General features: G+C 36.7%; 1 protein-coding gene across 1 annotated transcript in view; it reads right to left on the bottom strand.

The window, feature by feature from the left end:
* Window positions 1-12,639, bottom strand: part of LOC128020645 (uncharacterized) — a 66,952-nt gene that overhangs the window by 26,014 nt on the left and 28,299 nt on the right. Inside the window, exon 3 of the mRNA XM_052607258.1 lies at window positions 493-601. Within this exon, the coding sequence (XP_052463218.1) occupies window positions 493-579 (87 nt within the window). The 5' untranslated portion in view covers window positions 580-601. The remainder of the gene's footprint in view (window positions 1-492; window positions 602-12,639) is intronic.

Here is a 12,639-nt window from a genome sequence, read left to right as displayed (position 1 = left end):
TTTGAATGCAAGCCTTCTCCTGTCTCCCTCCCCAGAAAAAAAAAAAAAAGATTTACGTAAGGGAGGAAGCTAGAAGTCTTAATCCCAGCCTCAAATAGGAAATAAATGAGCTTCTTCACACTTAACTAGCTCTCATTTGCATGTCTCCACCAGCGCGCTGCTCTCTTCTCCCCAGCCGCTAATCCTCAGGGCGGAGGGGTACAGCAGCCGGACAGGGAGAGGGGGCTCTGGGACAAAAAGCTGCTCTGTGTCCCTCTGATTAACTCGGGACAAGCACAATGAAGATATTGCACAGAACTACAGATGTGCCTTTCTCATTTTCACAATTTGAGACAAAACCACAGTTAACTTTAATAAACCTTCTGAGTTTATTATATTTATTACAACAATAATATATATATATATATATATATATATATATATATATATATATATATATATATATATATATATATATATATATATAAAATCGATAAAAATAAAAATAAAAACCTGTTGGCTCTCCTGGTACGATGGTGGAGGGACACTCTGTGTAGCCATCATGGTCAATGCTGGTGCTGGGGACACATGTTGCATCATGGGATAGCTTCACATGGAGATCCTGAAGGAAACACAACAGTAGAATACAAGATTATGTACAGTGCTGTTTTATGTCCAAATTCATATCTACTACTGGCATACTTAACAGAAGGCAAACTAATTGTGCTTTTCAACTTGTATAACAAATTGCATAATATTTCATATATCATTGCATTTCCTCAGTTCCATGACATACTATTACGTGCTGCTGTACTTAGACTTCTATACAATGGTCATATGTAAAATCAAATAAAAAATCAAATAAAGTCATTTTGAGACCAGGGATTTCGTCAAAGACTGCATACTAATTTGTAATTGAAGCTCTATAGACTATAAATCTTAATGCAATTTTTTTTTTTCAAATATAAAATACCAAGATTTTCAATTTAATGCAATTCCGTACAGACATTACATATTTTTTATTTACAGTATTACAATATTATATTATATATGAATATTGTCACTAAATCCAATACATTAGTAACAACTTCTAACAAAACAACATAACGCATTGCCTTCAACCCAATAAAAATTGTTAGCAGTACATCTGTCCAGAAAACCAAATAAGGACCTTGAGGTGCAGGTACATGATGAGTTAGTGTTTTCGAAGGTAAACATGACAACCCCAGCAGGCCAATCAGGGGCTCATTAGCTCTGTTGTCAGAAGAGTAATTGACACTGGGCAAGGCAAAGGTGGACTCCAGGGATGGTGTACTGTGGGAAATCCAGACTACAGATAATTGGCCCCATGTTACTTCACATGGACCCCTGAACCCCATTTCTAAGTTATGTTATAAACACAAATGTTCTACTCATTGCTCACATTTTGAAATGTCATAAAATCTTATACTTGAGTTGCACTTTTGTTTCAAATAAAAGTTTAAAGCTTAAATAAATGCAACACTAACTTTTCCTATTTCTTTTCACGTTATTATTATCTTACCAAGTCTATTACCATAAACATATTTAAATGTTGGATAACGTTCAGTCCCATATTGATTTTCTCATCTAAATGCATTCAAAATGAAAATTTAGTTCCATCCAAACAGAAGACAATAGCCGTAAGCGTATTAAACTATATTCATTGTTAAACCAGTCTTTTGTTAAATTTTTGTTACAGAACCTCATGAAATCACACGCAAATCATTAAAATGATCATTTCAGACAGTTTGATCCCTCAAAACCCGGTCGTCAGTCCACCATTGAGCTTCAGGCTTTTAGTAGCTGCCCACAGATGCAAGAAGTAGAAGCTAACAATCACGAAGAATACTAAAAATACATAAGCAATCATATATAATTACTCTGAAAGAACAGTACAATTACATCTGCCGACCTCTGCTCCATTCGGTAATTACACAAGACATAAATCATTCATTTAAAACGTGACCTATAAAGTTCTTTCTGTGCTTTAGTAGTAGTAATTTTCTCTCTTGAGAACAGCTTGTTAGCTCTGTCTATAGCTTAACAGCTTGAAATCTTAAAGACACAGAATTGTGTTTATAAATAGGTGTGCACGCGCATTTTTCAATTGTTTGTATCAAAGTTTGCAGCAATGTGGACTGCAGAACAAGAGGACTGGGAAAAACAAGGAGACACAGAATACAGTACAGAAGCCAAGTCTGTCAGACGATGGACAGGATTTAACCTTCCTCAGACAGCAAACAAGACAACAGTTTGAACGGGAAAACAGGAAAGATCATTTTTTTCCCTTTTTCGCTCATCTTAAGGTTGGCAGGACTGTGTGGAAAATGGTCAAAGAGGACAAGACAGACCAAGTAGCTATTTTAAGGAGATCACACACACACATGGTTTTGGGTCATCATGATGATTATAAACACCGTCAGCACCTCTGCGCTCAGACCATTTCATGTTGGACTTCGTGGAAACGTGAGGAATTTTCCAAGCACAAATTAGATTGTGGCTTGGCGTTGCATATTTTATGAAGCTTGTCCAAATCATACAAATTGAGAATGTTGTGTGTGTGATTTGTATACTGATTACACACAACGCCTGTGTTCTCATTCCAAGTGCTATCAGCCGAAAGGCATCTTCGCTGTTATCTCGGCTCATTTTAATTGCAAATTTTGTGAGCACGTTGGTAATTAAATGGAAAATTGCACATTAATTGATGAGACTAAAGATAAAGCAATTCCAATTATTGCACGGTATTTTAAGGGGGCCTCTCAAGTCTCGGTCCCTGGAGTGGCGTGGTACCCACAACGGCATCATAATAATAATGCATACACACCGTGTACACTGGGTAACAGCTCTATCCACAAACTGGTGTTTACAGACATGGACAGACACACATACTTTATAATGAGCAAAGAAGCCTCTGCGGTCTCGGCGGGTGAAAGGAGTGCACTGATTAAGCCTTCCAGCTTGCTCTTTTAAAACACATCATCACACCTTCTGACTTACCATACCAAGAATTGATTTCAAAGCATTGGTCGATGCAAACACATCAATCTGTTCATTGATATACAGTCTGAAATTCTTCCTCTGTCATGCAGTCGATGGCCTAAACAGCTGTATATACATCGCAATATGCACTTTAAGCCTTGTATAGAGTATAGTAAAGCAATAAGAATGGAAAAGGTCAGTAGGAAGTTTTTTTTTATGTTTTTGAAATTAGTCTCTTATGCTCACTCCTTTATTTGATGCATTTATTTGATCAAAAAAAGTAAAAATAAAAATAAAAAACAATACAGTTAAACTGTGAAAAATTAAACCATTTAAAATGGACGCTTTCTCATTTAAAGTATAAAAAATTTATTTTAAATGTAAATGTATTTTAAAATGTGTAACTTCAGTCTTCATTGGCACATGATCCTTCAGGAATCATTCTAATATGCTCATTTGGTGCTCATTCTTTGATTTATAGAATGTTCAAAGGAACAGCATGTTTTGTAACAATAGAAATGTCTTTAATTTCATTTAGATCAATTTAATGCACAAGTAATGTTTATTTTTTTTATTTATTTTTTTTTATGTACTGACCACACACATTTGAACATATTATATGTTTATGCTGTATATGTTTGCATGTAGTTGCATTAAAAGCTGAATAACCTAAATCTACATTATAATTCCTCTGGGTATTAGCACATATCATAAAAAAAAAATGTTCCCATTAAATAATACATTAAAGGTTATTACAGCTTGGACAGTAATGCAAGTGGTACCAATTTGAAGAGAACATAGTATAAATCACTTTAAATGTATAGATTTTAATCACAGAATTCATTGGTATTCCAAACTAAAATGTATTTAAAATTTTCTAATGCACCAATAAAAAGTACAATATTCTTCATAAAGCAGAAATTAAATAGAACAAACTTAAATCAGTAATTTAACATATCAGTAATAGAAGAAGAAAAAAAAGTATGAAGTTACAGAAATTGTAATTGTAATTGTAAGTGAGACATATAGTGCAGCCTGTAACCTCATGGCTTGAGCTCACAATTACAGCTGTCAGGGCAAGCATTTTAAAGGTTGGGGAAATGGAGAGTAAAGTGGGATATATTGAACATGTCTAGTGTGTGTCTGGGAAAAAGGGAGAGTTCGAATGTTAGCCCTCTTCCCATCGATACTGCTCTGCCAGACCCTCACCCACAATCGTTTGACTGCTTGATCACAATCGATAATTAACACAGCCACCTGACGGAAAGCTGCTACTGATGAGGCTAATAGAACGATGTCAGAAACTTTGTTTAGTAATGACAAAGCCTGCATGCTAATTTGGAAACTGACAGTATATAGTGATGATGATGAAGACATTACAGCAGTATTGAGACACACAAGAAAATCATTGTGTTATAAACTCTTTGTCATAGCATGTAAGTGTTAGGATTTAGTTTAAGACTTAAACGTTATAGTACGTATAAAATAACAATGTTAAGATTAACAAATAATTATTACTTAATTTCTCGGTTTAGGTTTATAATTTTAGAACTGCAGCTTTATCTGTGCATTCACAATTTTGACATGGCATTTACCAAACATCTGCAACTACTCTTGCTATCAGCTACAAACAAATGATAGAAAATGGCCATGTATTGAATCTCTCGGTCCGAGACACGCATCCTTGTGCACAATGGAGCAGGATCAAAGATGTGTGTGCGGGCAATGACTTCCTGTTAGTTAGAAACATCCTTTGTGGACAGACTGCGGAGGGGTCCGCGTGCGAGCCAGTGCTGAAAAAGAGCAGCAGGTTTATTCCCCGTTAAGCAGAAACAGGTGAGCTACGAAGTACAGGAGGAAGTGGTTTGTGGTTTATAGACCCCATTCATTATCATCCACATAGTCTCCCTCTGCGTCTCACAGCTAGCCCTCACATCTGGGAAGAGGGTGTTTTATATATCTGTTTACCAGGCAAGCTGGCAGTTTGAAGAAACAACAGACCTCTACTTTCTCTTGAGACACTTCCAACGTGGCACACTGCTGGACATTGTTTCGAAAACTGAAAACAACTACAGAATTCATTTTATTCATAGGTGAAATGTGTTTCTGTGTCACAAATGTCACTAAAAACTATATATATATATTGTATACGTCTTCAAGTTTTTTGTTTTGTGATAAAAAAAACAAATATATATATATATATATATATATATATATATATATATATATATATATATATATATATATATATATATATATATATATATATATATATATATATATATATATATATATATATATATATATATATATATATATATATATAAATTGTCTCTTGCCGAGCCGAACTTAACCGGTAATGTAACTTAGTTACTATGACGAAACTATGTGAAACAATCATAATAATTTTCCTTGATTTCATTCTTTTTTTTTTCTATCATATTTTCAATAACAGTACATTTGAATTAAAATCACTTGTTTACTGCCATGATGCACATTGTTCAGAAAATTTTTGTCATTAATTTTGAAGATCAAAGAGAGAGCCCCGCCCCAAACTCACATCATTGGCTGAGTTAATGTTGCTGTTGCTGGGCAGGTCAGTCTTAAACAAACAATGCTTTGAAAATACTAGTGTTTATACTCCTCACGGGAATCAACCCTTACAAGTTGTCTCTGTATATTAGGCTGGGAGAAATACTAAAATTAATGATTAGTATGAATCAAGACTTCATGGCAAACTCCAGCACTATCCTCTGTGCCTAACCTGAGCTTGTACCGCTGCCAAAAGTGCATCTGATTGTGATTGTCCTGGCTCCATTTCTATGTATCCTGTGCGGAAGTTTGTCAGTCACAGATGGTGCAGGGAATGCAATAAATAATTTTAAACACTGTGTATGCGTCACAAATGCCCAAATATCATGAATCTTAATGTCCTGAGTCAGGGCTTCTCCTAAGTAAATACATAAAACCGACCGCCCTGAATACATTTGCTACATTAGAGGTCCTTCCGTGGGCAGATTTGCAATGCGTTACGAACGTGTCCCGATGTGAGATGGGAGAGGAAAAGGATGGAGTTGTGGGGTTTGATTAATGAAGAATGGAAAAGGGCAGTATGTCAGAGCATTTAGACGTCTCAACTGTGTGTGTGTCTCTCAACTACGTTCAAATACTGTCATTTACTCCTGTCATTATTTACAACCCTTGACTGAAAAACACAAAAGAAGATATTCTGAAAAATGTATTTTTGTTTCCATACAATGCTTGTTTGGACCCCACTGATTTTCATTGTGGGGGGAAAAATACAGAAAAAGTAAGTCTCTTCAGTTTTCCCTCTCTGCTGTCTTTAATGAAATGGAAGGTCAAATTCAGCACATTGTCTTATGGGATACAGTATTCCACACAGTCTGCACCATTCATTCAATCTATCTGCAATTTCACTTGCCTTTGTATTTATGCTAATGATTGTTTGGATATGGTAGATCTAGAAATAATTCCAAAGTGTCCTGCTTTTTAAAATTAGATTAAAGTCTTCGCTGAAATGGGTGTTGCAGAAACTTACTGTGTGGTGAAATTCTGTTATTCCCAGAGGCCTGATGGTTCGCATGCAAATGACCTCATTAGCATAGCTAAAAGCTTTTATTATAATTAGCATTTTCTCAATAGACTCCGCAAGTATGGAACGCATGGATCCTAAAAGATTTGCATGTCCACAATTGCACGCTTTCTGAAAACACAGATATGACTTTTGTATAATTTTAGAGACTTGAGAAAAACAATATGATGGAAACCTGCATTAACCTGAAATCAGTCTATACTGTACGGAAATGCAAAGGATATCCTTTGGCTTATTTTCAGTAAACTTCCTGGTAAGCGGCTGAGATAAAGGAAAGTTGTGCACGTACAACACGTAGACTTGTTCGACTGAATGACAAGCTTAGAGGGCAAAAAGCTAATAGCTCTCTTTTGAACAGAATTCAGTGCTGCTCTGCCCCATCCATTAAATGTAATATATTGGTATTCTTTAGAAAATGCACCAAAAGCTTCATTTAAAGTGCCCTTATAGTATTCTAACTTTTGTGCACTTGTGTGGGTGTGTGAACGGTGTGTATCCTTCTGTCACCCTGTTGCAATGGCGCAGAGTGCAATCGCATCTTGATGTCATTAGAGCACACAAGAGCGAGCAGCCCTTCCTGCTAATGACATGCCATGGTTGCGTTTTCTCACTGCAGTGATAAAAATCGGAATATCGAAAGCTGGATTTCCACCAAAAATTGGAACTCCTGGGCTCATAGAAAAGGAAGGTAATCTTCAAGAGCTTGCTGTCAAATCAGTTTGGTCGCTCTCATGTTGAGCAGAGATACGGGTAAGGGGACAGTGTGTACGATATCTCGTTTTCCCAATCTGCACGGCTGTTCAAATGGATAACTTCTAATCTTAGGTTGCTTGGTGAGACTTTGGGTAAATGCAGCAAAAAACCAGAGAACCCGTCTGTGATAAATGTGCCGTCGGATCAGAAAGCAGTTTGTGCTAATACATCAGTCTATTCAGCAGACGCTTGTTGAGTGATTCTTTGACCGATGGAAACTGTGGCCACTTACACCAGTTTTAACCCACTTAGGACAACATCCATCAATTTCCAATTCAGCTGCTGTTAATGGAATAGAGCGACATGACTTAGAAACACGCTTGTTTTAAAGGAAGCCATCGAGCATAAGAGGAAACTTTGAAATCTGCTGGGCACAGAGTATGTGAGTGGAGTGGAGTGGCAACAATTTCCCCTCCGCGCTCAGAGCATTTAATAATCACTCCGCTCCAGCTCCGCTCCGGGTTCACAATTTCCCGCTCCCACTCCACTCCGCGGTCAGTGATACCAGAAACCCCGCTCCGCCTTCGCTCCGTGGCTAAAGTATTTCAATATGTTTGAAATGTTCTGTTCATAACGTAGCCTATATAAATAAAAAAAATAAAAAAATAACAGGAGAGTTTCAAAGTGGCTTAGGCTATAGTGTGCAAACTTTTTTTTCCTACCACATGCCAAACTAATAACATGGATGTCAGCATTAATATAATTACTGTATTCTGCTGTGCAAATTTTGTTTGTGATGAAAATAACAGTACATTTTTATTTTATCTACAGATCAATGCATTTCTTACAGATTTATGCTCATTCAAAATCAGATACAGATGAAGTAACACTGTAAGATTACATTTCTTTGAATGCATTTTCGCGAAAGCGATTGCATGTGAATGTGCTGTAACTGTTTAAATCATGCTTCGACCCGAAAATATTCAGTAAAAGGAACAGACAAACTCCTTGAGAACTAACCTATAACTTCCCGCTCGGCTATTGTCGTCATTGTAACCTTCTGATTTGAGAGATCCATCTGTATCAAGCTATAGTTAAATATGTTTAACATGAATACTTGCTAAATATGCAGTTATATTACGGGCCATTGGCATGAATTGTACTCGTGATGGAGCGGTGATGGAGCGCTCTTGGAGCGAGTGAAAACCACAACGCTCCGACTTTTATAAAATCCGCTCCTCGCTCCTGTCAAAATCACACCGCTCCACTCCGCGCTCCGCTCCCACTCCGCTCTGCTCACATACTCTGGCTGGGCAATTGCAATTTTTACTCAAGCTCTGAACTAACTATATATATATATATTAGGGCTGGGCAAGTTAACGCGTTTTTATCGCGTTAACGCATTAATTAATTAACGCCGACAATTAGTTTATCGCGCGTTAACGTACTTTTTATTTTAAAAGTCCGTTGCTCACTGCGTTTCAATACACATAGCTAGGACTGTAATAAAACAACCGAATACAACACAAACCATGGGTCACAGGAGGGGTGGGATGTTTATCAGTAGGCTACTGGCTGCTTGGGATGAGCTACAGCGCAAAACAGAAAATCATGTCCAGAGTCGAATTCCATCTGGTTGGAATGTCTTATAAGTGACTCCTTCTTTTGTCTAAGTTCAATTTGTTTTTGTTCTAATTCTGCAGCACTCGCTGGACTGTGCTTAAAATGGCCCACAACCTTTCTGCATTTGGCCAGGACGTTGTCAAACGCGCTGTTGTGCATAGATACTATGACGGAACGCTGGAGACTGTGCGTGACGCAGGGGACGTGTTCAAAAGCAACCCAGTCTCACGGCAGTTCGTCATTGAGGACACGAAATGTAATCTATTGAATCGTCTTTGTGGACACGAATTTCCCTTTTTTTCGTGTCATACAGAACGACCTTCAATATAATGTATTTCAATGTGATGGGTTTTTTTTTTTTCCAAATATAAACGCTGTTGAATCAACATGGACACAAATAAATATAGCCTATTTATTTTGAGTACCCTATCGAATATAAAGCAATAAAAAGGCTTAAAATCTCCTGATTAAATGTTGGGTAGTGTAGCCCTTAAAGTTAGCAAAATGAATAACAATTGAGAAAAAAACAATACTGTGCTCTCGAAAGAAAAACGAGGTTCAGCCGCGAAAAAAAAAACCTCACATTGAAATACATTATATTGAAGGTCGTTCTGTATGACACGAAAAAAAATGGAAATTCGTGTCCATAAAGACGAGATGTCAAAAGGCAGATATCTCGCAGCAGCGATCATATTTCTTGCAGTATCTGTGCTAAGTGTGCTGACTTTATTTGAAATGTCCCACTGCTGTGCAACATTAATAAAATGTTTAGCGCACGTTTCAGCAAAATGTCTCTCTTTTTATCATCTGAAAATGTGAATGACCTTGTGTGTCTTAGCAACTGGTGCAGATGAGTAAGTAAATGTAAAGTTGGAAGAATGGATAAATGAAGTTAATTTTGTCCACTCAACCTGCATCACTGAAAGATTTTTTTTTGGACTGAGATTCTCAGTCTCTTAAAGGAGATTAATGTTGTTGCTCCGAAGGGGCCAGTTAAAATGTTATGATCGAGGTTCTGGACATAATTTATTTTTATTTTTTTTTACAAATTAAACAAAACGTTAATGTTTTATTTAATAAAACATTAATGTTTTAATGTTTTATTTATACGTTAATGTTATATTTAATTTGATTACATTAATGTTTAAGTTAAGATTTACAAGAAATGTTAACTGCTACTAACTTTTAACTGCTGTAAAAAACTGCTGACAAACAAAATTTGATTGCACTTTTGTTCATACAGCAGAACGTTGAAAGAATAAAATTACACAATACACTACTTTTGATTTCATTATTGCATTTTGCGCATGCTGCGATTAATCGTGATTAATCGCAGAAAATCATGCGATTAATCGCGATTAAAATATTTAATCGTTGCCCAGCACTAATATATATATATATATATATATATATATATATATATATATATTTGAAGTATATATATATTAGGAGTTGCACAGACTAATTGACTAGTCGACTAGTCAACTTCAATGCTCTGCCATGACGCTTTAAGCTTGACTTCGACTACTCGCCGGTCCTATAGAGGGCGCAACAGGATAATAAATCTTTGAAGGACTTCCACTATTACGCACCGTTTCCGAACAGTTAAAATGACAAATAAATGTACACTCCGAAAAGTCCACAAGACATGTATGATCATATTCATGGATGCTCGAAATTTAACAGGAGAACACACATTCTAAACAGCTTATTGTACAGGTAAGTTAACTGCTGTTCTAATCTAATGCGCTGCTGCACTTTAACACACACACATAAACTGTGTCTCATTTAGAAGGCTGCGTCCTTTTGGAACCCTGCATTTGAAGCCTGCATACGTCATCGTGGAAGTCTAATTTAAGAAAAGTAAATGTCTTTACTTTCTTTTCTTTCTTTTCACAGCTCCAGAATTATTTGTTCATTAATGACGTCATCAGCGACTAGTCGACTTCGACTCGACTTTCATCACATAAAAGTTGACTTAAAAAACATTTAACCCATAGTGTATATATTTAATTATTAATATGGTTATTAGAAGTAAATTATTATTACAAATATATAAATATATTTTATAATAATGAATGAATTTACAAATTATAATATATATTTTTTAATATTACATGCACACAATATTAAAATGTATTACAAGTTATATATATATATATATATATATATATAAACAATTTATAAATGTATAAATTATAAATACATTTTTATATACATTTTAGCAATAGCTGAGAGAGCTAATATTCTAGCAAAATGTGTTTGACACCCAATCCTAATGGTTACAATGTAAGCATTTGCCATCCATGGTTAAAAGACAAAACTAAACAACAATAATAAATAAATAAACAATAGTTTTTTAAAAAGTTTTCACAAAGTAAAACAAGAGTACATTGTGCTCCGGTCTGCTACAGCTCCTGCATTGAGGATCATATATAAGGTGCAATGCAAGTGCCATGCAATGGGAAAGACAAGAGCATGAGATAGCCTTGTCAGGAATGTGGCAGTAGGATTAGGGCAAGGGTGATCAGCATGCAGAGGAGTCAAGCCCCATCCAATCCTTCCCTAAAAAAAAAAAAAAAAAAGAAAACCTCAGGAGCAAGTGTGTGTGCGCTCAAAGAGAGAACCACGGGGGGTTAACGAGAGGGGGGATTATCACACACACTCTCCGACTGCTCTGATTGTCAGCAGATTCCTAATGAAGAGTTTAAGTTTCAGAAGAGTGCTGCAAGGAGACTCTGTGACAGGGACGTACGTTCGGACCAGCCAACAGAGCCCGGCGAGGAGGGTCAAATAACAGTGCACACTGGACACTGATGATGAGATACAGCTAAACGGTTAGAGTCGTAATCTCTCCAAAATCTCACAGTATCTTACCATACGCAGAGGTAAGTTAGCAGAATGCATGCAATTCATAAGAGACATGTAAGTGCAAGGTAGAGACAAGCCACTGAGGTAATGTTAACCCAATAACAAGATGTTTTAGTTAGCAAGGGGACGTTGAAGAGAGTAGGTCAACGGAAGTCATGATAGATAAAGATTCTGCAGGATCTGTCTGTCTGCCCTAATTTTTTTTCCCAAAAAAGCAACAACAAAAAAAAAAGTCTGCCAGAGGTCTGGAACACAGTGAAAGGAAGGTGCCCATGGAGTATTTAGAATGCAAAAAATCCATAAACTGTATAATATGATTCTTTAAATTGTTTATAATGTTCTACACTTTCTGATTTTGACAGCAGCAGAGAAGTCCTGAATAGCAGGTTTAACGGAGAAAGAATCACTTTCTGATGACACCAGTGGAGCAAAAATGAGCATGGTGGGATAATGAGTCGATGTTTGCTGCTCTTGGCCCCAACAGCTGATGTTTGTCTTTGCGTAGTGCCCGGAGCTACGCCGAATGGAATCCTTGGAAACTCCAAACAATCCAATATTAAATTTCCTCTGCAATGCCAGAGGGAGCGAGAATCATGTGTGGGGGAAAGGAAGGCAGCGGGGAGATGAGAGGAGTGAGAGAAAGAGAGACAGAGAGAGCGAGCGAGCAAGACAAAATACACTCATAGAGGGTGAGAAGATGAGTAGTCAGGGGGGTACAGAGAAAATGAAAGAAAGAACCAGAGAGACCAAGAATATTTAAGGATAAAAAGACAGGCTATTTTGAACGGAAAGTATCTCTCTGGCCATCCTCAGGTCTGAGCCAAGTTTCGAACCCGCAGGTGCATCAACAACTGTGG

Source organism: Carassius gibelio, chromosome A10, assembly GCF_023724105.1.
Source record: "Carassius gibelio isolate Cgi1373 ecotype wild population from Czech Republic chromosome A10, carGib1.2-hapl.c, whole genome shotgun sequence".
Classification (NCBI taxonomy): Eukaryota; Metazoa; Chordata; class Actinopteri; order Cypriniformes; family Cyprinidae; genus Carassius; species Carassius gibelio.
Note: the sequence above shows the minus strand (reverse complement) of the source record. Positions and strands in the feature narration are given on the sequence as shown.